The 27061-nt window shown below is 35.1% G+C and overlaps 3 protein-coding genes across 5 annotated transcripts; 1 reads left to right on the plus strand and 2 right to left on the minus strand.

Moving 5' to 3' along the window:
- Window positions 1-6589: 6589 nt before the first annotated feature.
- Window positions 6590-7668, minus strand: LOC105969262 (uncharacterized). The gene is made up of 2 exons (XM_012994011.2): window positions 7307-7668; window positions 6590-6761 (listed from the first exon to the last, which is right to left on the minus strand). The coding sequence occupies exons 1-2, from the start codon at window positions 7666-7668 to the stop codon at window positions 6590-6592; spliced, it is 534 nt and encodes a 177-aa protein (XP_012849465.2).
- A 5436-nt stretch (window positions 7669-13104) lies between these two features.
- LOC105969314 (uncharacterized) lies at window positions 13105-17254 on the minus strand. The gene is made up of 11 exons (XM_012994067.2): window positions 17046-17254; window positions 16873-16949; window positions 16679-16740; window positions 16116-16185; window positions 15770-16007; window positions 15490-15594; window positions 15234-15362; window positions 15002-15051; window positions 14821-14918; window positions 14442-14729; window positions 13105-13683 (listed from the first exon to the last, which is right to left on the minus strand). Exons 4-11 carry the CDS (start codon window positions 16183-16185, stop codon window positions 13210-13212), a joined length of 1452 nt encoding a protein of 483 aa, XP_012849521.1. The 5' UTR covers window positions 16679-16740; window positions 16873-16949; window positions 17046-17254; the 3' UTR covers window positions 13105-13209.
- Window positions 17255-23133: 5879 nt separating this feature from the next.
- Window positions 23134-26956, plus strand: LOC105969301 (putative glycosyltransferase At3g07620). Of its 3 annotated transcripts, none has more exons than XM_012994047.2 (5): window positions 23134-23477; window positions 23648-24579; window positions 24652-24782; window positions 25574-25925; window positions 26061-26956. In XM_012994047.2, exons 2-5 carry the CDS (start codon window positions 23746-23748, stop codon window positions 26727-26729), a joined length of 1986 nt encoding a protein of 661 aa, XP_012849501.1. In that variant the 5' UTR covers window positions 23134-23477; window positions 23648-23745; the 3' UTR covers window positions 26730-26956. The 3 variants fall into 3 exon arrangements, with proteins under 3 accessions (XP_012849501.1, XP_088679777.1, XP_088679776.1); XM_088823651.1 differs by having other exon boundaries at window positions 23726-24579; XM_088823650.1 differs by lacking the exon at window positions 23134-23477 and adding an exon at window positions 23527-23647 and having other exon boundaries at window positions 23726-24579.
- The last annotated feature ends 105 nt before the right edge of the window (window positions 26957-27061 follow it).

Below are 27061 nucleotides of genomic sequence, written 5' to 3' on the forward strand. Positions count from 1 at the left end.
TATGCTTTATAGGCGATTAATATACCTGATAGAGAAAAAAAATTAAAAATATTTTTTTTAAATTCCTTAATCGACTATGCTCCATAGTCCATTAATAAAACTGATACAAAAAGAAATGAAAAAAAAAAACGACTGATAGGCGTTTACAATGATGATGTGGGCGGGGGCAAAATTGGTAAACATAATAGTTGGAAATGGGTGTGGGTTTTTCTCAAATTGAGCAAAATATTTTGAGTCTCTCTCCATTAAAATAAGTAATAAGGGGGTTTCCTCAAAGAGCCCCTATATCCAATGACCCCTTTATTTTTTGAAAAATAATATGACAATTTATAAATATAAATAAAATAAAGAAGGGGAAATGTGGGTTACCCCCAGTTTTGAAAATATTTAGGGATAGGCCCTATGGATTTTTCTTACCTAGTGAAAAATCCAAATTCTAATCTTAATTTGACAGACCCCCTGGACAACTTGAAATACTTGCTTTGCCCTTATAAAATCAGTTATTAAAACCATGTTCTCAAACCCTAGCCCTCTCCGTTTCTTTCGATGTCTTTTCTGTTCTGCCGCTCCGTTCTCTCTCTTCCTCCGCCAATGTCACCGACGCCCTCGCCGCTGCACCGGGTACATACGGCCCGTTCTGATAATGGGGATTGCAATCGTGATTATCTCTTCTCTGGTTATCTACTCGCGAGATTTGGTTTGTATCTTGGCTTCCTCCTCCGCTCATATTTCCCGATTATTTGTTGGATTTGATGGCCTCGAGTCGGATTTCGAATCTCTAAGCGTCCCCTGGTGTAAGTTATGTCGTGTTTCTGCATTTTTTTAATAAGGATTTAGAAACTGAATTTGCTATTTTAGTTGCAAAGTATGATGTTTGAAGTAAATAATCGCATGTTTTAGTTCGTCTTCGTAATAATTAATAGCAGAGAGTGTTAACTTTGGTCATTATGTTAGTCCTTTTTTATTTTGGTAGAGATCTGTGGCTTAGTTAGTTAATTTGGCTGCAATTTCATTATAATTGGCTCTTTGTTGGAGTTTGCTTTTCCTATTATCAGTTGTAACTGTTAATTATTTTTTGGTGTAAGAGCTACCTTAGAATTAAGAAGGGATTGACAATATAAAACTTATGTTAAAACTTAAATTTTCTACGAATTTTACTATATAAAACTATATATGACTACAATGACTGCAGTCACATGTAGTCACATTTAGTAACATATGGATTTGTAGTACACTGTAGTCATTTGTACTCGATTTTAATTCGACTCTAATTCTTCGACTCAACTAATATTTTGTTTCAATTGGCTAGATGTTTTAATCAGTTTCGTGTTTGATCGAGTTCTTTGTTTGTGTGTGTGTGTGCATTTTTTAGTTTATTACATAATATTTTAATTTGGAATTTTTTTCTACAATTTGAATGACACGCGTGTCGTAATTAAATGAAATTTTGTATGCTTGGTGAATCTTTTAGGTCAAATTTTATGATTTACCCCTTGAAATTTATGATTTGTGATTTTTGCTTTATTGTAACATATAGTAACATGTAGTAATGTATGAGTTATGTGGGGAGTATATGTTCGTGATGTGTCCGTATATCAGTAGGTGATAGTGTGTGTGTGTGTGTGTGTGTGTGTGTGTGTGTATGTGTGTGTGTGTGTGTGTGTGTGTGTGTGTGTGTGTGTGTGTATAGATTCAAATTTGAAGCAAAATCCGTTGTTTATTTAACTATTTTTTCTTTTTCGCAGGTCTTGGTGTTTGAACTACTATGTATTAAGTTTTTGCGGAGTGGACTTTGTGTTCGTCGTTCAAAACAAGCCGTTCTCGTATTGAAAAATGGGATTTAAGTCAAATATAATCGTATAGATGACTATAGATAACTATAGTCATGTATAGTTCCATGTAGCAATATATATAGTTATATACAAGCTATGTGATTTTTCTGATGTATAGTTATCTTGATTACTGTTTTTTTTTTTCAATTTTTTGTTGGCTGTAGATGAAGTTTTTTTTTTATATAATCAACGATTTACCATAACTTTGGGGTTAAAGGATAGTCAGTGCATGACTACATATAACTATACATGACTGTGGTATACTACAGCCTATGTATTCAATTTAAGTACAATAAATTTATCGAAATTTGAAAAAAAAAATTATAAAAATTAAAAAAACTAAAAATTAAATAATTAAATACTTACAAAGGTAAAAAAGTAAAAATACTAAAATACAAAAAGGGTATATATAAAATATAATAATAAAATAAACATTTATATTTTTTTATTAAAAAAATCTATAAAAATGATAAATACAGGTCCATAAATGCTAAATGCAGCTAACCAATAATGTTGAATGCAGTTTGCAAAAATATTGAATGCTGTTGGGCGAAAATTGCACATAAGGACACAATAGTACTTTTGCCTCACCAGAAGTATCTCAAAGGAAGAATTTTAGGGGTGAACATATCCCTATATATTTCTCATATGAGAGGTGTATATCAAATGGACCCAATAAAAATTTCATTCGGTGAAAAATCTAGCAAATTCACAGTGTAAACTTGTAACCTTATTTTTTCTTACACTATTCGTAAAGAAATATTAAAATTTGAACGTGACACTCATATAAAGGTCTAAAATATCCACTTAAAATGCTTTTGCTATTATAAAGTATTGTATATAAGAACTTAAGACTAAATAGAACAGTACGTGTTTAAAAGATTGAAAATAAAAATAATTGAAGACTTGATGCTACTGCATATCGAAAATAAGAAAGATGTATATTCTCCATTGTAAAACATTCTATTTATATACATAATCAAAATTCTAAGTAAAGGCTATAAAATAACCACGTACACAATATACATATATATCTAATTTGAAAAACATGCTATGTCCATATCCATAAATCTCATATAGGCACACCATGAATCACGTGAAGTGGTAATGTGTCACATGTAAATGAGCCATGCAATTGGTTGTTGGGATACATAGTGTAAATCTATGTTGTCATAACACTCCCCCTTGGACATAGCATAATTGTATCGGCTCAAATGTGTGCATAAGTTGCCTCGTTAAAAACCTTTGCTGGAAAATCTAATGGGACAAAACCAGTGATAAGGAAAAAGAGTGCAGCGCACCATTGCTCCCCCTGAAATGAGCCTTCAATCTTGTTTCATGTTGGCTCTTCTCATTCCAATGCCGTACACTAATTTCTCAAATGTAGAAGTCGGCAAAGACTTTGTAAATAAATCAGCAAGATTGTCGCATGAGCAAATTTGTTGAACATCGATCTCTCCATTCTTCTGAAGCTCATGTGTGTGGAAGACTTTGGTGATATATGTTTGGTCCTATCACCTTTTATATATCCGCCCCTTGTTTGCGCTATACAAGCAGCATTGTCTTCATAAATAACTGTAGGCGTGTCTGTAACTGGATGTAATTGGCAATAATTTTGTATATGCGATATAATCGATTTTAGCCAAACACATTCTCTGCCTGCCTCACAAAGAGCTATTATTTCTGAATGATTTGATGAGGTGGCCACTAATGTTTGCTTGGTAGATCGCCAAGATATACATGCACCATTATAACAAAATAACAATTCAGTTTGTGAGCGAGCTTTGTGTGGATCAGATCTATATCCCGCATCGGCATAACCAACTAACCCTTACTTAGTTGCATTCTTTGAATAAGATAATCCCAAATATGCAGTACCACGGAGATATAGAAAAATATATTTAACACCATTCACGTGTCTCCTGGTAGGCTCAGAACTGTATCGCGCAAGCACATTTACCGCAAAAGCGATATCAGGTCGAGTGCATTGTGCTAAATACATTAACGCTCCGATAGCATTTAGATATGGCACTTATGGGCCAAGTATCTCTTCTTTAGGTCGGAACGGATCCTTTTCAGGATCTAAATTGCGTACAACCATAGGGATGCTCAATGGATTAGCATTTTCCATATTAGATCTTTTGAGCAATCGTTTAGTATATGCAGATCGGTGTATAAGTATGCCGTTATTTCTATGCTCAAGCTCAATACCAAGACAGAGTTTGGTTTTTCCAAGGTCCTTGACCTCAAATTCTTTCTTTAAATATTCAGTTGCATTGGCCAACTCTTCATGAATGCCAATCAGGTTCATTTCATCTACATAAACTGCAATAATAGCAAATCCGGCATTTGATCCTTTGATAAAAACGCATGGCCAAATAGGATCATTTTTATAACCTTTCGTGATAAGGTATTCACTTTATATCATACAATTTCATTGTTCTCGTTTCTCTTACGGACAAATATCCATTTATATCCAACGGGCTTTACATTATCCGGAGTTTGAACATTTTGCCCAAATACTTTCCGTTTTTCTAAGGAAGCCAATTCAGATTTTATTGTTTCCTCCCACTTAGGCCAATCGTTTCTTTGGCGGCATTCCATTACGAAACGTGGTTCACTATCATAATCATCGTACATAATTTCTTGTGCAACTGAGAATGTAAAAATATTATCGATGATTATCTCATTTCTATCACATATTTCATTGGAATAACTTATGGGATTTTCGGTATTCCCGGGATTTGATATTGCTTTTCCGATATCATGCTCAACAGATTCATCTGGAGCATTCTCACTAGGAATTGCCTCATTTGATGGTTCATTGATTTTCCCCTTTCTTTTTCTAGGAACAATGTCCTTTGATGCAATAGGTCTACCCCGCTTTTGTCGTGGGGGATCATCATTGATTTTCGTATGCTCTTCAGGAACAGCGATCCTATCTGGAACATTCACAGCTGGAATATAAGACTTCGTGAATTTACTTGCATCATTAAATGCATCAGGAAGTCTATTGGCAATATTTTGTAAATGAATGATTCTATGGATCTAATTTTCACATTTAGAGGTACGTGGCTCTAGATGAGATAAATGTTGCTCATATCAAGTGAGATTCTCGATTGGTTTTTGTTTATCATTATCAATGATATTTTTATCTTTACCAATCGATGGAAATACAGTCTCATCAAAATGACAATCCGCAAATCTAGCGGTAGATAAATCACCCGTCATTGGCTTTAAGAACCTAATAATCGACGGTGAATCAAACCCAACGTATATGCCAAGTCGGCGTTGGGGACCCATTTTAGTCCTCTGAGGCTGATGAATTGGCACTTGCACAGCGCAACCAAATGCCCGTAGGTGTGAAATATCGGGATCGAAACCTAATGACAATTGCATTGGGGAATGCATATGATAAGTAGTGGGGCGTAATTTAATCAGTGTTGATGCATGCAATACTGCATGGCCCCATGCTGCACTAGTGAGTTTGGATCTCATCAGCAAAGTACGAGCAATTATCTGGACACGTTTAATCAGAGATTCCGCCAATCCATTTTGAGTGTAAACATATGCTATTGGGTGCTAGACATTTATTGCCAGTGCTTCACAATACTCATCAAAAGTTTTTGATGTAAATTATCCGGCGTTTTCCATTCGTATATTTTTATGGGATAATCAGGAAAATGTGCTCGGAGTTTGATAATTTGTGCTAGCAAATGCATTAATGCAACATTTCGTGTAGATAATTAGCATATGTGGGACCATCTACAAGATGCATCTACCAAAACCATAAAATATCTAAATGGTCCACTTGCAGGGTATATTGGTCCACAAATATCACCATGAATACGTTGTAAAAACGATGGTGATTCATAACCGACCCTTTCGATGGAAGGTTTTATAATGCACTTCCCTTGTGAACATGATTCGCATAAATATTCATTGGACATTAAGATCTTTGTATCTTTTAATGGATGTCTCTTAGTATGTTGTACAATCCTACGCATCATAGTCGTTCCTGGATGACCCAGTCGATCATGCCATAACCCGTGTATATCGGGATTAACAAGTTTCAATGGCATAGTGGCATACGATTCGAAAGCTCGAATTTTAAAACAATACACTCCAGAAGCTGTCGCTTTGAGTACTTTTTCATGAACAATTCTTTTGTTCATAACCTATGATGTGATGCAGAGGCACTCCACGGTATTTTCAACCAGTGTTTCTAAATGATATCCATTACGTCTCACATCTTTTAAAACTCAGTACATTCTTATTTGATCTACTTGATATCAATGCATTTTCAATATGCAAAGTGGTACCATTAGCCAACATAATTGTTGTGTTCCCGGAGCCATCTATTATTTCCGCGGAACCTGCTATGGTTTTAACTTGTGCCTTGCACAAAGTCACACTCAAGAAATATATTTTGTTATTGAATATTGAGTGTGTAGTTGCACTATCAAGTAGGAAATTTTCTCTTTTGTCGATGTTCTCCATGTTTGCCTGAATTAAATAACATAAAATTAATATTGAATCGTAGTATAGTTTGCAAATGATATGATAACAAACTCATAGTTTTATACAATCAAAATATCAGCTCGACCTCGGGAGCATAACTTCCAAGGGAGATATGTACATGGATACATCAAAAGTCAAACTAGCTCAATCTCGGGTACTACATCATCCGAGAGAGATATATACAAAGTATACATTGTGAGTACGAAATAACCCAAAAGAGATGCTCATATGGCAATTTACACAAGAGGATCAAGATATGTAAAGAAATCTGATAACTCAAGAGAGGCTCCATCTTGAGCAGGATCTTGATCAAGCATGCTCCCAGATGTGGTGGCTTCAAGAACAACAAGTGGCATTTCCGCCTCAGTGACATGTGTCTGGACATTTTTTCCTGTCTCTTTTTGAATCCTGGTACAGATTTACCAGATGTTGGGCGGTTCTACAAACTTTGGCCTAGTGTCTAGTCATTCCACATTTAATGCACATATTTTCTGGAATTCTTTTCGCGGGCATCTTGCCTTTATCGTGTTTTGCCTGAAATAGTTGTCTCTGCCAGACCTTATTATTATTTCGATGGGGATATTCATATCCACCTCGGTCATTATTTCGGGCATCTTGAGGGGGACCATGTCCACCGCCTTTGCGTGCACCACGCTAGAATCTACGCGCACGGCCTCTAAATCGGCCCATATTTCTATTTTGATTAGCATGTGCTTCAGGCACAGTTTGGGACCCACATGGTCGCAAATCATGATTTTTCAACAGCAATTCATTTGTTTTTTCTGCTGTAAGGAGTACAGAGATCAACTCCGAATAGGTTTTAAACTGGCGTTGTCTATATAGATGTTGGAGCACCAAGTTCGAGGCATGCATAGTCCAAAAACTATTTTTCCAATTTATCACATTCAGATATTTTAACTTCGCACAAGGCTAATCGGGACTTAAGTTTAAACAGTGCCGAAGTATAGTCGGCACCAAATCTGAAGTCCTGCAGCCTTAGGTGCTGCCAATTATACTGGGCATGTGGGAGAATCACGGTTTTTGTGTGATCAAACGTTTCTTTGAGTTTTTGCCATATCTCTGATGGCCTTTCAAGTTGTATATGTTCGTCTTTCAAATCCTCAAAAAGATGATGGTGGATAAAAATCATAGCATTTGCCTCATCTTTCCTGTTTGCCTCCTTGATATCTACACAATCCAAGGCTTTTACAAGATCTAGCCCTTGGAGGTGTAATTTGATATCTAAGCACCAGGATAAGAAGTTACTGCCGGTAACATTAAGGATTTGAAATTTTTGTTTTTCGATTCCGGTCATCGTAAAATAAAATAAGTAGAAAATAGTACAGCAAAAAGAAATTAACCTTTTTACAAACCTATAATTTTGTAGAGCAAAAACTCGTGATGATAATGTGTTATAAAATATTGTATATAAGAACTATAAGACTAAATAGAACAGTACGTGTTTAAAATATTGAAAATGAAAATAATCGAAAACTTGATGCTACTGCATATCGAAAATAAGAAAGATGTCTATTCTCCATTGTAAAACATCCTATTTATATACATGATCAAAATTCTAAGTAAAGGCTATAAAATAGCCACGTACACAATATACATATATATCTAATTTGAAAAACATGCTATGTTTATCCATAAATCTCATATAGGCACACCATGCAATCACGTGAAGTGGTAATGTGTCACATGTAAATGAGCCATGCAATTGGTTGTTGGGATACATAGTGTAAATCCACGTTGTCATAACATTTGCAAAATAATAGATAAATCTGAAGTTATAAAGAAATGGTATATTACAAAAAAACCTATCACGAGCTACTTAATCATAAAGAGATACACATAAAAAAAACAATTTTCACAAAATTTCAAACAATTATTTAATTTCATTTCTCCGGAGGTGTGTAAAAGACTAAAGTATCCCATCACATTTTAATATGCTTTGATTTTATCATTTAATTCAATTTAACCTCAAATTTCACCAATTATTCATTTTTCATCCAAACCCAATTTTTGAGGTCTATTCCGCCCGTCGCCGCCGTTGACTGCCGGTCTGTGGTGTTGATTTTTTTCTTCTTTCTGCCGCAGCTGAATGGCGGTCAACGCCGGTCTCCAGGGCCTTGAATTTTGTTTTTGAAACATTTTTTTTCCTCAACATTTTTTGGCTCATTTAAACAGTAATATTATTGTGGTTGACAGTCATATTAACTATATTATTGTTTAACACATTAGTATTAACTATATTACAGTTTAACACAATCATATTACTATATTAACTATATTATTGTTTAGAACAATAATATTAATACAACAAAAATCACTATTATTGCGAAATTGAGTAATATTAATATGTTTATGGTTCAACAACGGCAAACATAACAAAAAGCTAAAACAATTAATATTGATGTGGTTGACAGTAATATTACCGTCAACCACAGTAATATTATTGTGTTTACAATAATATTACAATAGTAGATAGTAACACTCTTAGATTCAAGGAATGCTCTCACAAAGAAAAACATTTAGGTCTTCCTTTATGTCTTCCCGAATCCAAAGCGGAAGATTTTAATGATGTTTCTCATAGAAATCAACTTGAAACTCAAATGGATGGAGAAGGCTAAAACTCTCTCTCAAGATGGTAGGTCCATCCTCCTATCAATCAGTTGTGTCCCAAGCCATTCCATCATATCACATGGCTATCTTCTCCCTTCCAAAATCTATCACCCACAAGCTTGATGTTGCCTTTCGGAAATTTTGGTGGGGTCAAAACAGTAATGGTAACTCTTACATGCCTAAGTGTTGGGATACCATCAGCATTTCCAAGTTTGTGGGTGGTCTGGGTTTCAAACGCATGAATGATGCTAATAACTCCAAATTCTCCAAACTTGCTTGGGCCATGACCACTCCTAATGACAACCTTTGGTCCCAACTTCTTCAAGCTAAATACCTGGGTCTCTAGAGCTTTTTTCAATCAATCCTCTACTATTTCCCGTCCTTCATGAATCTGGAAGAACGTTTCTCAAACCAAGAGTATTACCCTCAAATATGCCTGCTACTTCATTTCCTTTAGGTTCTGATGTGCTCATTTGGCATGATCCTTGGATTCCCACTCTTCCTCAATTCAAGTCTTCTCCCCTCACTCACATCTCTCCCAACTACAATCTGGTTAGAAATCTGTTGATTAATAATTCTCCAGTCTGGAACATAAGCCTCCTTCTTGAGTTATTGTTTCCACAATCTCTGGTCAATGAGAACAGGAAAACTCACATCTCTCCTGATTTTAAACCAAAATCTCTTTTTTGGGTTCCCTCTTCGTTAGTCAAATTTACCTCTAAAAGTGCCTATATCACTGAAAATTCTACCCGTTTTGAGAGTGCCCACCCCTCTTCTTCCTTCCATTGGAAGCTTCTCTGGAAAGCTAAAATTCACAACAGGCACAAACTCCTTATGTGGAGGCTTGTGCACGATATTCTGTCTACTAACCAGAAACTCTCACTCATCATTCCAATTCACTGCTGCCTCTGCCCTCTTTGTGGTCTTGAGATGGAATATGCCAACCACCTCTTCATTTCTTGCCATTTCATTACTCAACTGTAGTTTGGTTCTGTGTGGAATCTTAATTCGTATGGAACCTTTCTTTGTTACTACTTTGAGCTCTTGGATTGAGATGGTTCTTAAAAAGAATGGAGGTTTCCTGCCTAGCGAAAACCTTGAAAAATTCTTGGTGCATATTGCTCTTCTTTTTGAAGTCTTATGGTGCCTCTCCTCCTTCATTACAGGAAATCCTCTAAAGAATTTCTTTACTTGCCTGGCCCACTGGTCTAGCCAGCTCTCATCTTGTCTCAACAATAGTCTCTCAAGCTCCAAAGTTTGGACCAAACCTCGTCCTGGTTGGCTCAAGATTAACTCTCACTGTCCGTTTCAAAATGGCAAGGCTACCTTACCATTTATCATCCGAAATTCAAACGGCTCAATCATCCATGCACAATCAAATGATTACTTTTGCCATCATGTCCTTGTTGCGGAAACCAGTGAAGCTTGCAGATTTATAAAAGAAGCAACGCTAGCCAATATTCTCTTTGAATCTGACTGTCTCAATGCCATCATGTTTATTCAAGATCAATTTGCAGCTATTCATCATTGGTCTACCCAGGTTCTCATTGAAGAAATTCGAAAGCTGTGTGGAATTTGGCCCAACTGGAAGTTCACTGCCTTAGAAGTTCAAACTTTGCAGCGCATCACCTGGCTAAATGGTGCGTGATAATTGTATCTGAAATGATTTATGCAGCGCAAAATTACGAATGTCGTTCACAATAGTCTTCTCTTTCTCTCTCTAAAAACCCCCAAATCCACCCAAACCCCAAAAGCCCCAAAATTCACAAAAACCCTCAACCTCTCTCACAAATCCTTCCAAATCCGAAAATCTCATCAATTTTAAAGGTAATTAATCATCTAAAGTAGTTATATATATTGAATTTGTGTTTAATCATGTGAAAATTCCAACAAAATCGCGATTTGGGATTGTTTTTAGTGTTGAGTTTTCGAATTTTCCACGCCCAAAATGGGAGTGTGAAAGCAGTTTCCACGCCTAGCCTAAACCAGGTGTGGAAACTGCTTTCACAGGCCCATTTTGGGCGTGGAAAATTGGTTTGGGTGTTCTGTTCAGACGCCGGTTCTGGACCGCTCGTCCGGTTCAAATTTTTTTTTTACCAGTATAAACGAAATGAAGTATTATATTTAAATAACTATTGGTAAACAAACTCGCTTTGGCCTAGTTGGTCAGGTGTTACGTCTATTACACAACAGACCTGTGTTCGAGTCTTGCGTATATATATGAATTTTAAATACTTTTGCGCGCCCAAACGGGGCTTGAATCGGGCTTTTTAGCGCCCGGTTTGGTCGTGAGTCGCGTTATCGCGATTTATAGAACAAAAACGAACAAATTTTACTTCATTGGGTTCCGTATCTCGATCCTCATTCAATGCACTCATTTTTCTTTGCAAATCGCTACAATAACATAGGTTTTGGAACGATGTCAAATATAAAAGCTATTAAAAATAAAATTGTAGAACTTCATTAGGTTCCGTATCTCGATCCTCATTTCGCTACACTAACATGGATTTTGGAATGATTTCTAATATAAAAGCTATTAAAAAGAAAATTGTAGAACTTCATTGGATTCAGTATCTCGATCCTCATTCGACGCACTCATTTTTATTTGCAAATCGCTACAATAATATGGGTTTTGGAACGATTTGTAATCTAAAAGCTATTAAAAATAAAATTGTAGAGAGAGAAAGATACGTATATAGTGGATTCTTTAAACCCGCATTCGTAATTTTGCTACTGCGAATATCACCTCACTAATTGTATTGTTGGTTGTATTGATGTTAATTTCCTGCCCATTTCTTGCTTTCGTGATGGGGGTCATCCCATTGTAGACTCTTTTCATGCATTTGGTTATTATAATATAATTATCTTATCAAAAAAAAGAAAAAAAAAATGGTCATAGACTGTGTGTTGTTAAATGTACATATTTACACTTTATCGTACCTTTTTATTTGAGCTTTTGGTGTGTTTTAACGATAATTGGTGCTTAAAAAGTTGATTTATTGTATTTTATGTACAAATTGAAGAATTGGAAAAGTATGGGGTCAAAACTGCAATTTTGGAGAAAATATGGGCCAAAAGTAAAAAAATCAAAATTTTGAAGATGTAAGGCTCGGACGGCCGTCCGAGTTTTAGTTCAAATCATGGGACGGCCGTCCGAGACTCCAAAGCTGCGGAGTAAAGGGATTTTAATTGCACAAGGAAACTGACTTCTTCCCCAAGTTCTTCACCCTATACAAGACCAAGTCAAGCACACAATTGGAGATCTTTTTTTACGCAATTTCAAGAGAACGAAGAAAAAGAATTCGAAGACTTCAAGCGTAGATTTATCGTCTATGATTTATTTTATTTGTGTTTTTCCTTTAATCATGAGTAGCTAATTTTCTTATTTCTAGAATTTTATTTGGAACCCTATGTGGGATTTATGAACCCAATTCTATGATTTTATGCAAGTTTTAATTCCGGATTATTTCTTCTACTAGTTTTATTAAGTTCATGAAACTGGCCACTTTATGCGCTTTTATGTTATTGTTAATCGCATGAATCGGAAGATCGGGTTAATAATTAGAACTGTGGTAGAAGAGCCTTTGTGGTATTAACATAGGAATATAGTTAATCTCTTAGGTAGCCATTATTGTGATTTGTGCTTAATGCCGTGTTCTAGAATTAATGCATAGGAATATAGTAATTGAATCTAGAGTATTAGAATCGTAATACACGCGGAAGCGGGTTACGATTATTTTAACATCTCAGGTAATAATCCAGGTTAATTGCTTGCATAATTGATGGAATTAGGGGAGTAATAATCACATAGGGGGAAGAATAAAATCCTAGGCTTGCTTATCTTGATTAAATCTTCGTTTTAAATTACTTTCTTCTTTTTGCTTGCTTTTAATTTAGTTTAATTTAGTTAATTCTCTCTAAAATCCGACTGTTTAGGGTAGGCTTGATAATAATTGATAGAATTTAGCGTCTAGGATTAGATAATTAAATATACCATGTGGGTTCGATATCCAGACTTTTAGTCCACTATATTACTTGTACGATACGTGCACTTGCGTGTAGGTATTTTAACCAACATGTGTTAAAGCCGTACCCAGGTGGGTTCATCCAATAACCCGACATATCAAATAAGTATCGATGCATCACACCGTTAAAACCTGCACGGCAACTTGTCAATTTATTCGTTACGGAAAGACCAAAAACATTTTGTGCTTACAAGAATTTAAACTTAGGTTCCAAGTTCGACAAGCATAGTCAAAAGAGCTTCACACATTTCACAAGCATCGTGTTCGTGAGTAGGGTCTTTATTCCAAGAAGAGTAGACCATCCAAGAATGGTCGAGTTTGCGGTCAGGCCTCACAACAACCGAACCAGGCACCTCAGCATCGCGACACGTCACAAGGCCGTCGCTTTTCTCTCCGTACCGTAGTTGAAGGTGCAAAGCGCACACAGCCATTGCAGCCGAAACTGGAACTATAACAGGCACGTTTTTTCGCGCTATTGCATCGTCGGTACTGCCGATCATGTGAGGCAGCCATGGGAGTTCTGCGTGTGCTATGTGTGACATTGTTGATATTACAGCTGGCGCCACACTCGCTTCTGAATGGAACGAGATTATCGGAATATTGTCCGGGAGTTTGTGGTTCCGCACGAATTCCTTTCTTTTATCGTAGGTTAGATCCTCCAGTGCTCTTATATCACCCTTTTCAAATTCATCAGGAAATAAAAATAAAAACATTATCAGCTGGCATATGGGACTTAATTTACGAAAAATAAGAAACTCAGCAGCAAGTATTAAATTTTGAGATAGAACAATCATGAATATCATAAAATCAAAAGAACACTAAGATACTAGTATAAATTATAACGTACAAGGAAACTTTGCAATTTGAGAAAATAAAATCGTAGTCTAAGGTGGTGTTTGCAAAAGCTTTTACAAAAGCAGAAGTTGGTGATTATGAATTAAGTGAACGATAAGTACTCATTTCTAAAAGTTGGGGGTGTTTGCAAAATCCATGATAAATTAATTTTAAGCAACTTATTTTAAGAGAAGTAGTAGCAAAAATTGATATTGCAAACACATCAAAAGTGATTATGCGCCCAAAAAAAAAAGCTCAGAATCACTTTCTAAAAGCTTTTGCAAACCACCTAGATAATAATAAACATTCTTCAAAGAATATCAGAGTTTTAAAGTAGTAACTACCCAATCATCTACACGAGTTCCTTAATTTCGTTGTGATTTTTCAGAGTATATTCCAAAAAACATCAATTATAATTGATTCTTTAAAATCTATTGTGTCTAGTTTTATTTCTGGAGCACTTATATGCAATGTACATAAAGAGTTGTGTGTGTGTGTGTGTGTTTATATATATATATATATATATATATATATATATATATATATATATATATATATATGATACTAATACAAGCAATCGGAGACAATATACTATTATTACCTTAATGAGTTTGCATATAATAAACTCCATGATGCGACGGGTTTCCACGTCAGCGAGCTGGCCTTGACGAAGGATATCAGAAGCAATGGGGGTCCCACCATAAGGGCTCTGCACAAGCGCCAAACCAGCTACTTTATCTCTCAATTCATTTAAATATATCGACAATGCAGCTGCAGCATCAACACCACCTTTGCTGTGGCCCAGCAACATTACTCGCCGCTTCCCAGATCCCCAGTATAGCTCCTCTATATATTCCTTCAGTTCCCATGCATTCTGCTCCACCGACGCCTTCACAATAAAAAAAAGAAAAAAACATTTACGTTACGCGCACACAATTAATTAAAACAGATTAGCAATTTCGGTTTGGATTCCACGTCACCTCACTGTGAATTTTGGCAATATGGCAAGCTAGACCCATCTTCGAGAAAAATCTTTTGGTGCTCACAAAATACAAGGGGCCGTGATTACTGAATAATCCTGAAATTTTGCGTTTAGAGATAAATGTTTTTGCAGAAAATGGGAAAGAAAAATCATAATTCAAGGAAATGAACTCGCTAAACCTGGAATGAGTAGGTAAACGAACGAATCGGGTAGTTTGTGCAGCCCATTCCTAGAACAAAAAATATAATAGAGAAGTATGTACTCACGCTGGTATAATTAGATGAATTACTCGTTAAAAAAGCTACATATGTAACCCTAGTTGGTCCTAATTCCATTTACATGGAAATTCGACAATTTGTTTTGTAACTAAGAATACAACAATTTATGTTTGACAATCAAATGAATATGTACCTAATGCTCTGTAGAAGTTCCCGGAACCTAGACGAACCATCCTTCACTGGAGGCATTCGAGGATCACATTGCAACCACCCAATGTCACCCGAAGATCCATGCAATGTTTTAAGCACACGAGATGCAGTGCTATGTATTGCCAAAAATGAATATAATTAATTACTCGAGCAAGAATACAATTAACGTTACTCGAACAACTGGGAATAATCTTTGAATTTGTGTTAATGTTGTTCAAAATCAAAAGATTATGTTTTACCTCTGCACACAAAGTTTCATCCGTCTTATACGATAACAGAAACATCTCCATGATGCTAATGCTAATCCCCAAGCGGATTCGAAGCAGTATTTGGGGAGCATCAACCTACAAATATAGTACCCGACTGCATATTTTAAATGGCAAAGTAACTAATTCAATTAATAGGAGAATATTATACAGGTAAAATCAAAAAAAAATGATTAGAGTCAAATAAATAATAGATTTGTTACAAACTATTACAGAGGAAGCTTGAACGAACGCACTAGAGCAATAATTTTACCCTCTAACAATGAAGCCGACACTCTTACAGTAACTTCGGTTTACGCTTTCGAATCCTAAATTTATGAATGATTGATCATTGCATTCCCTGACATCACTTTCATGAAGATCACAGCTTGCAATGTTAGAATAGCTTGAAACATTGTGATTGTTGCTTGTTCCAGATCTTAGATATTGGCCACGTGAACTGATCTCTGAATCTTGTAAGAATCCACTCACATCTCTAAAGAAAAGATCCTCTGTAATGATGCAATATAAAAAGAACAAAAGTTAAAACATTGCAAATCCAATGGTCAGAAGGTATCCAACAGCATCCACAAACAAAAAGAGTAGAACTTAGAACTTACCGATAAATTGGATGAGGCGATTGGCTATAGATGAAGTTAGTGCTAACATGCGAGAAAAGATATCATCCATCTGTATAGAAACAACAATAACTTGCATAAAGATTGTTGAATTACCATCTCAACCAAAGCTTAAAGCTGCCTTGCACTCGAAATATTTGAAATGGGTGGCTGTAGGATTCGAACTCAGGACCTTTTCATTGGCATTCAAACTCAAGACCTTTTCATTTAGCCTGGCTCTGATACCATGTTGAATGACTATCTCAACTAAAAGCTTAAGCTGTTATCATTTAATATTAATATCTCCAATAAAAATTATTATTTGTCTTGCAAGTTCATGATTCCGACACGCAAGAAACTAGTGTAGACAAGATATAATAGAACAGAGAACTGCGTTCGAGTTTTATTCAAATGATTATAGAACACATGTGACAAGATTCGAAAATGCTTCTGGAATGATACACATGAATCCGGAGATTAGATTAGGCTAAAAACAGGGACTATTAAAACAATTAATCATTGAAAAACAACAATATTTGAATATTTCGTCATGGTTTAGTTCTCACCTATGAAGGGGTGACACAACACATCCTACATATATGATATCCGCTTCACCATTTTTACATCCCTGAAATAATAGGGCCAATATTAAATTTAAAGAAAAAAATAAAAAGAGAGACAGAGAGGGAGGGAGGGAGAGAGAGAGAGAGAGAGAGAGAGAGAGAGAGAGAGAGAGAGAGAGAGAGAGAGAGGTGCTTACTGCTTACTGAAACTCTGGAGAAATGCTCTAAAAATGGAAGGTTAGCCCCAAATCTGCAGGACCCGGTTGCTGCCTGCCTGTTAAATGAAGTATTTATAAAAAAAATAATAAATAAGTCAGCAAGAGAAATCTAGACATTTCCGTTTGCTATATAGTTTATCTTTCCGCAATACCTGCAACAATGTCCCCATTTCAGAATTCCACAACTTTATCCACTTCACAAAGCCCTCCAATATTAAATCACTTAATTTACGAAAAATAAACACTACTTTTATTAAACAAAAGAAGAAAAATAAAAGAGCAGCAGTAACTGTAAAATAAGTGGCGAAGAAAGTGCATAAAAAATTTAATAAGCCTGGAAAGTAGTAGTAGTAGTGATCGTGTAAATGGTAAACTCGAGACAGCAGTATTGCAGTGTGTGAGGTAATAAGGGACACGTGTCTGTATGGTGATGCAGCGTTTGGATAGTCAGCAGCAGCAGATGGTTGAAAAAAGGACCCCAGATAACAGGGGTCAATTGATTTGCTTTCGATGGGTTTAGATGGACCCCAGATGGTTTGAAAAAAGGACCCCAGAAGATAGCGGTGGGTTTAGATGGTACACGTTGCACTTTCAAATTATGGGTTTTTATATATAATTGTTGACCAACCATCTTTATTATGTTTTAGGTTCGGAGTTTATATCTCTTTCACCAATAAGTCCTACCTTTTAATATGTATTATAAATAACCACTAAAATTAATGTATATGATAAAATTATCTCAACTCTTTAAATCCAATTCATAATTGTAACTCTAATTTAATTTCAATTTAATCAATTTTGACCACAAAAATTTGATTTGACTTTTTTTTTCTGAATATTTTTTTGCAGTCGGTTTTCGGCGTTGACTTTTTTTTTCCCCTAAAATTTTAATCAATTTTTTTACGCCTGCCGTTGAACGTTATCCTTAATTGTATTGTCACTAACAATAGTTATCATGTTGCTGACAGTAATTGTACTATCGTTGGAAGTACATGTACATAATTGTACTTTCATTGGGCGTACATGTACGTAATTGTACTTTCGTTGGCCGTACATGTACGTAACTATCGTGGCAGTACATTTACTGTCAATCACAACAATATTATTATTTTTTGATTTTTTAATTTGTTTGATTTGTTGACAAGTCAACGTAATGACATTAATGTCGTTGATGATAAATTTACTGTAAACACAATAATATCACTGTCAACCACAATAATATCACTGTCGTTGACGATAAATTTACTGTAAACACAATAATATTACTATAACAACAGTAATATTACCGTCTACCACAATTATATTATTGTGTTTACAGTAATATTACAATAGAAGACGTTAATATTATTTCGTTAGATCAAGCAAAACAAAAAAGCTAAAAAAATAATAATAATATTAATGTGGTTGACGGTGATATTATTGTGTTTACAGTAAATTTATCGTCAACGACAGTAATGTAATTATGTTGACTTGTCAACAAATCAAACAAATTAAAAACCAAAAAATAATAATATTGTTGTGATTGACAGTAAATGTACTGCCACGATAGTTACGTACATGTGCGGCCAACGAAAGTACAATTACGTACATGTACGGCGAACATAATTACATTACTGCCGTTGACGATAAATTTACTGTAAACACAATAATATCACTGTCAGCCACATTAATATTATTATTATATTATTAGCTTTTTTGTTTTGCTTGATCTGTTGACCGATTAATGTAATAATATTTACCGTCTTCTATTGTAATATTACTGTAAACACAATAATATAATTGTGGTTGACGGTAATATTACTGTTGTTATAGTAATATTATTGTGGATGACAATAATATTTCTGTCAACCACAATAATATTAATTCATTTGGTGTTTTATTATGTTTGCCTTTGTTGAACGGTCAACATATTAATATTATTCTATTACACAATAATAGTAATTTTTGTTGTGTTAATATTATTGTGCAAGAGATTAATACAACAATATTAATGTGTTAAACTATAGTATAATTAATACTACTGTGATAAACAGTAATGTAGATAATATGATTATCAATCACATCAATACTGATTTTGAAACGGGGCAAAAAGATGTTAAATAAAAAAAATAAAAAAAAAGTCAACGCAGGAGACTGGCGGTCAATGATTTTGTTGGTTCATTTTTTACTTGTGGATTCATTGGCTTTTTTTTCGTTTTCGTAAATATCCTTACAAGTGATTTTTCATCGGCACTGCCCTGTACTTCAAGTTCACCTATTTGTTTAGGATTTTCGGCCCCCAATTGAAAACTATTGGTTCATCCTTGTACCAAAAGGAGAAATCCCTCGCCCCCAGGGCCCCATCCCTTCGTTCGACAAGTAATTGCTGGAGGAATACAAATCATGGTGACTCAAAGGCGATGCAGGAGACTAGCGGTCAACGATTTTGTTGGTTCCTTTTTTACTTGTGGATTTATTGGCTTTTTTTTTTTTTTTCGTTTTCGTGACTATCCTTACAAGTGATTTTTCATCGGCACTGCCCCTTAACCTCAAGTTCACCGTTTGTTTAGAATTTTCAGCCCCAATTGAAAAATATTGGTTCATCCCTGTACGAAAAGGCGAAATCCCTCGCTCACAGGGCCTCCATCGCTTGGTTCGACAAGTATTCGATGGAGGAATGCAAATCATGGTGACTCAACAGCCCGTTAAGTAGCGGACCCGGATCTGGTTCCCCAAGGAACCAACCATTATTGGAGTTGAAATTCCCACACTGGGACTGCCAGGATTCGATCCTAGGATCTTATACCAACTTATCACCTTCAGAACCAGTTGAGTTATACCCAAGCGGGCAATCTTGGTTCATCCTTAAACAATGCAAAAATGGTTTAATTTAAAAAAAAAAAATAGGTCAAGCAAAAATTGCAGTATTTGATTTGATGTATGTTACTCACTCACTGAAATATTAAAATAATTGCTGCAATGATTAAAATATAGGATAATTTTGACAAAACCACCCATCACACAAGTGCAGTTACAATGGGTCTAAATTTATTTTACATTTTTAAGATAAATTCAAAACTGCTTTTATTAATAAAAATTAATTAAGTATCACCATTATACCCTTTCTTAAAAGTAATGTATGTTTATGATTGAAAATCAAAGATAAGCAATATATTTTTTATATATATCAATACATCAAATTTAAACAAATCCACGAATCCCGCTCCTTGATTGTAGATTACCGTTTTCATCGTAATGGAAATTATAATTCTTAGAAATTCTTCCACGATTGTATGAGCAGGAAAGCGGCGTTTCAGATAGAAATTCTTCCACGATTGTATGAGACCTGCGTTTAACGGGGACCGGTTGACGGTGAAGGTCAAAATTGAGGCCACAATTGGTTAATTGGTGACAAATAAGGAAATTAGGGTTGAATAAGGGTTTCAAGAAATTAGAGGTAATTTTAGTATATATGAAACAATTTTCCTTATTAGTAAATAAGTTTGAATGAGAGGAAATATTTGCAAGACAAAAAAAATATTCTTATTTTAATTAAGTGTCAATGTTGTGCACTTCATTTCACACACACAAAAAAAAAAAAAGGAAAAAAAAATAGATAGATGTGTTGTACAATTAAACCTCTATAATTTAATACAGTTGGGACTATCAAAATTTCATTAATTTAGTGAAATATTAACTTATTCATAAATTAATAATTATTAATTTATACATTAATTAATATGGCGAATGGCAAAAAAGCCCATCACATGGGACTTTTTTTTTTCTTTTTAAAACCCTTCAATTATTTTTTTTTTTTTTTTTTTTTGAGTAATTCAAGTCATTACAAGGGGAAGTAGGGGAGGGGGGACTCGAACCCTAGACCTTTTACCCTATTGGTAAGGCTAGGTACCAACTCTCCTAATGAGAGTTGGTTGCCTATCACATGGGACTTAAATGCATTTTGGTCCACAAAAAAAAAGTCTCTCAATTAAGCCCATCCTCATGTCTTTAGTCTAAAATACCCTCAATAATATAATTCTTATCAATTCCACCCATTATGCTCTAACTTCCTTAATATTACACATTGACCCCGGATTTTAACAAATATATCACATTAACCCCCAAAACTTTTTTTTTCAGAAAATAATTTTTTTTCTGAAATATTTTTTTTCTGGCCAGATTCCGGCGCTGATTTTTTTTTTTTTTTTTAAAACTATTTTTTTTCCTGAAATTTTTTCCGGTCGGTCAACCACCGTTGACCGCCGGTCTCCGGCGTTGACTTTTTTATTTTTTCTTAGAAGAAAAAAATATTTTAATTAATATTATTGTTTCAGCTACTAAATTACTGTCTCAGACAGTAATATTACTGTTTGGGACAGTAATATTATGAATATTATTTTTCCGAACAGTAATATTATTAATATTATTGTCTAAGACAGTTAAATTACTGTTGAATACAGTAATTTAGCATATAAGGCAGTACTATTAATTAAAAAAAAAAAAAAAGTCAATTAACAGTTAAATTTCTGTCTCCGACAGTTAAATAACTGCTGGAGACAGTAATTTAGCAAACGAATACAGTAATATTAATTAAATATATTTTTTTTAAATTAAAAAAGTCAATTAACAGTTAAATCACTGTCTCAAACAGTTAAATAACTGCTGGAGACAGTAATTTAGCAACGAATACAGTAATATTAATTAAAATATTTTTGAAGAAAAAAAAAGTCAATTAACAGCTAAATTACTGTCTCCGACAGTTAAATAACTGCCGGAGACAGTAATTTAGCAGCCAAGACAGTAATATTAATTAAAAAAAATTAAGAAAAAACAAAATTATAAAAAAAAAAAAGTCAACGCCGGAGACCGGCGATCTCCGGCGGTCATCGCCGGAATCTGGCCGGAAAAAAAAACATTTCAAAAAAAAAAAATATTTTCTGAAAAAAATAAAAAAAAATTGGGGGTTAATGTGAGATATTTGTTTAAATCCGGGGTCAATGTGTAATATTAAGGAAGTTAGAGCATAATGGGTGGAATTGATAAGAATTAGGGTTAAAATTGGGGTCAAAATTGAAATTAGGGTTAAAATTGGTTAATTGATGAAATTGGGCAAAATTGTGGTGTAAATCATGAAATTGGAGTTGAATTGGGTTTCAATGAATTGGGGGTAATTTTGGTATATATAAAAGGATTTTCCATATTTGCAAATAAGTTTGAATGGGCTGGATTTATTTGAAAAACAGAAAAGTTGGATGTCTCTCTTTTAATTAAGTGCCCTTGTCATGGGTCTATTTGTCATTACCCCTAATTAATAACGTATTAATTTATGAAATTACTTTTATTAGTATTTTCAATAAACACATTATTTAAAAAAAATACGTGTATATTATTCATCGTACCATTTGTTGAATGCACTATAGAAGCCGTTTTACGAACGGAAGCTCTTAAAGCAGTAACGGTATAGAACAATTTATGTTGAGTTATGCGAAAACTATATACCGAAAGTTCCAACCATGTAAGAAAAGTGAAGGATGAGATTGATGGTAATGTGAACTTCAACAAGAAATAAGCGAGAATTAAATTATATTGTATCAAGCCTTAATAGATCTATAAAATATGTATTGTACATGTAATTTAAGAATTATTTTTATGCATTATTAATTTATATATTATATGGGGCTTCTTAAAATTTTCGAATGTGTATTATCTTATAAATTTAGCACGTTGTTTCCGAGTTGGGACTGGAAAAATTTATTATTTAATCGAGATTATTAATTTATCGGGTATTAATTTATTAATTGTTAGAGCAACTCCAATGGGGGAATCAAATGGAGTATTAAATGATAAAACTTCCATTTTGATTCCCAAAACTCAAAATTTTCTCTCCAATGGAAGCATCGAAGGGGTAGTTTTTTTGATACTTCATTTCCAAGAGGTGCAAAAATGCACCCAAAAAAACCAAGTATCAAATATTCCTAGAAATTAGGAACTGCAATTTCAACGTAAAAATAATAAATTTTTTAACAAATTCCTATGGAATATGGACCAAATATATTTATTAATTTATGTTTAATACATTTTTAAAATTAAAATAATTTATTTGATTCCTACAGGTTGGAGCATATAAATTTTTCCGAAGTACCAAAGTATTATTTCAAGCATCAATTAAGAGTTTAGATGTCTCATTTTAATACCTACCATTGGAGGTGCTCTTAAATTATTATAGTATAAGGGTTGGATACTAATATTTATCTTCAAATAACAATAATTTAGATCATCATAACCAGTCCTTAAAATACGGTTCGGGTAACAGTTCTGGGTGGTGGAAACAAAAAGTTTTAATGTTCTTGTGAAATGAAATGCCCACTTTTATTACATAATAGTTAATACTTCCAGTCAATCATGTCAGCATCTTTGTGTTGATTATGCCAGTTAGTTAATTAGCTATTACATCATTACCGAATTAAAAATACAGTAGTGGGAAATTAGGAGCTGAAGTTATATCATCTCCTACCATTATTTTCAGCGCCGACAAAATAGCTACAGTACACTTACTGGGTACAACAAGTCTTCAGAGGGAGCAGTTTGTCCAATATTTGTACTGAGTAAGTAGTAAGAATTTCCACATTTCCTTGCCATTTCCAATTTATGTATGTTTTTTGTTTGGAGCTTAATTTTGGAAGTTCAATTAGCTTTTTTTCAACCTTAATTTTGAAAGCTGAATTGTCATCATTTTTCCTGCTCGTATTGCTGACAAATTCTAATTCGTTTTTAGGTGCGAAATAATGTTGAAATTTTACGAATTAAGTATAACTGGAAGGGGTTTGTTTAATTAGGGTTCCTGTATGAGCAGATAGAAGATTAGGGGTGCATATGGATTACTGTGTGAAGATTAAGAAATTAGTTCAGTTTGAGAAAAGGAAATGGGTGTTCTTGGTGGGTTTGGTTGGTTTGACTCATTTGTTTTGTCAGTCTTTGATGCTTCCGTACGGAAATGCCCTATTGTCTCTGTTACCCGACGACAAGAGCAGCGTAGTTGTGACCGCTGAGGATGACGATTCTTCTGTTAAGATTTCGATTGTTGAGAATCTTGGTACACTTGCTGCCTCAAATCTCGACAGTCAATCTCTATTGGTCCGGAGAGTGACGAGCACTGTGGGGAGAGATATTGGAAATGACGACGACAAGGGATCAGTGGGAACAGACAATCAAGAAAAGATGAATCCTGATCCGGACATGGATGATGATGACGATTTCGATTTTGTCGAGGATGAAACCTTAGTTAATAATTCGAATAATGTCGACATGGATAAAGAGGGTTCCGTGATGCAAATTGAGATAAGCCAACAGCACGAGTCTCTGTCACAAATTGGGGAACAAGGTGATAATATCATGAAAAATATTTCTGTTATTCAGCTTGCAAAGGAAAGTCCCGGGGTTGTGTTAGATTCTGAAACTAGTGAGATGAAGGATAAAAACGTGAAAGGTGGTTCCGTTACTTCATCCCCATTGTTGATTGAATCTCAAGTAAGCACCACCTCATCTGCCGAGGGCCATATTTTGATGGTAAATAATAAGCTTTCGGATTCGACCAATGGTTCGTCTGTGAAAAAGAAGATGAGGTGTGATATGCCACCTAAAACGGTGACACCTGTAAATGAGATGGAACGGATATTAGTCCGCAATCGTGCTCGTTCACGTGCCATGGTATGTTATGTCTTTACACTTTATTTAAATTAAATTCAACATTCAAATTTTTAATTGTTTGATTGATTGTAGAGACCAAGATGGTCTTCTGAGCGTGACCAGGAAATCTTAACTGCAAAGTTAAAGATCGAAAGTCCTCCGATTTTGAACAATGATCCCGAATTATATGCTCCGTTATTTCGAAATATTTCCATGTTCAAAAGGTTAGTTATAACCCTTCATATTCCTGTTTAAATAGCCGAACAGAAGGCTGCATTGTCAGTCATATGTTGTTGTCTCTCTGAATTGTCTAACATCTGTTGTATCGGATGCATGGTTCGCCGGAACAGAACAGTGCATTGTCGCGGACACTGCCGTTCCAGTTCCGTTGCAACGTCGCGGCTGCGTCACGGCCGGAACGGACACATTTTAATTAAATTGTTAAAAAAATACAATATACTTCAATTATGTTTTTAATAACAATATTACAATTCAATAATATGCAAAATATTATTACAAATTAAAAAATAAATATTACAAAGAATATTATGAAAATATAAGCAATATTAATACCAAGTAGAACACCGAGCTAGAATTGTGTAGGATATAATTGAAGAGTGAGGCCAAAGATCTGTGATTCAGGGGAATCTTCAGTATCTAACGTGGCCACCACCGTCATATTATTTGTTTATTTTTTCTTTTATGTTTTTTTTCCTTATTTTTTTTAGTTAAATTTTTTTTTTTCTTTCCAAATTATTTTTCACTGTTCCGGCACCGTTCCGGCCGCGTCGGGGCCGTTCCGTGGCTCCGTCTCGCCCATCCCACCGATTTCTCGGCGTTCCGACGAGTCACGGTGCAACTACCGTTCTGGTTACGGATTCCGGAACGGAGGGCACCGTTCCCGTTCCGGAACGGCCGTTCCGACCGTTCCGACGCCGTTCCGGCGAACCATGATCGGATGCAATATATTTTTTTTAATTGTATATTTCTTTAATTATACTTATCTAACTGGCAGGAGTTATGAGCTAATGGAACGGGTGCTGAAGGTATACGTATACAAGGAGGGTGAAAAGCCTATCTTTCATCAACCTATACTAAAAGGATTATACGCATCCGAGGGATGGTTTATGAAACTTATGGAGGGTGGGAATAAACGTTTTCTTGTCAAAGATCCAAGAAAGGCTCATCTCTTTTATATGCCTTTCAGTTCAAGGATGCTAGAATACACACTCTATGTGCGTAATTCCCACAACCGAACAAACCTTCGTCACTATTTGAAGGATTATTCTGAAAAGATTGCATCCAAATATCGTTTCTGGAACCGAACTGGCGGAGCAGATCATTTTCTCGTCGCCTGCCATGACTGGGTAATGCTCATGTTACCCCTTTCTCTCTCTCTCTCTCTCTCTCTCTCTCTCTCTCTCTCTCTCTCTCTCTCTCTCTCTCTCTCTCTCTCTCTCTCTCTCTCTCTCTCTCTCAATATTCACTGTATATGTGTGCAGGCTCCATACGAGACGAGGCACCACATGGAACATTGCATTAAAGCACTCTGCAATGCTGATGTCACCGGGGGTTTCAAAATAGGAAGGGACGTATCTCTCCCCGAAACATACGTCCGCTCTGCAAGAAACCCTCTTCGAGATCTCGGAGGAAAGCCGCCTTCACAAAGAAGCACACTCGCCTTCTTCGCCGGAAACATGCATGGCTATCTTCGTCCAATCCTGCTCAACCATTGGACAGATAAAGATCCCCGCATGAAAATACTCGGACCAATGCCGCCAGGTGTCGCAAGCAAAATGAACTACATCCACCAAATGAAGAATAGCAAGTACTGCATCTGCCCTAAGGGATACGAAGTCAACAGCCCGAGAATAGTCGAATCCATCTTTTACGAGTGCGTGCCGGTTATCATTTCCGATAATTTTGTACCGCCGTTCTTCGAGGTGTTGAATTGGGATGCATTTTCGGTGATTATTGCGGAGAAAGACATTCCGAATTTGAAAACCATACTCGTTTCCATACCGGAGAAGAAGTATCTCGATATGCAACTCAATGTCCGGAAAGTTCAGAAACATTTTCTTTGGCATGCGAAGCCATTGAAGTACGATCTCTTCCACATGACACTTCATTCCATCTGGTATAATCGAGTTTTTCAAATTAAAAGCAGGTAACATTATCAAAACTATTGAGTAACAAGAGTTTGTTCAGTTATTCGACTTCTTTATCGAGTAGCTCTGGTTCAAGAGGACCGACGAAGTCAATCATCTGCACTAGTTTCCTGTAAATATATCTTATCGTGTTTGTGACTTTGTGATATTAATTGTCGAATGTTTTTGAATACTTGAAACATAGAAGAACTTTTAAGAAACAATGTTAGTATATAAATGTTATTTTGATTTGTTAGTAGCATTAATTTCATACATATGATAGATCAGTTGTGTTTAATTATGTTTGAACTGCATCCTATCAACTTGGATTATTTGATGTCTAATCTCTCCTACAC

This window comes from Erythranthe guttata, chromosome 10 (genome assembly GCF_056151865.1).
Source record: "Erythranthe guttata isolate IM_541 chromosome 10, IM_541, whole genome shotgun sequence".
NCBI classification, from domain to species: domain Eukaryota; kingdom Viridiplantae; phylum Streptophyta; class Magnoliopsida; order Lamiales; family Phrymaceae; genus Erythranthe; species Erythranthe guttata.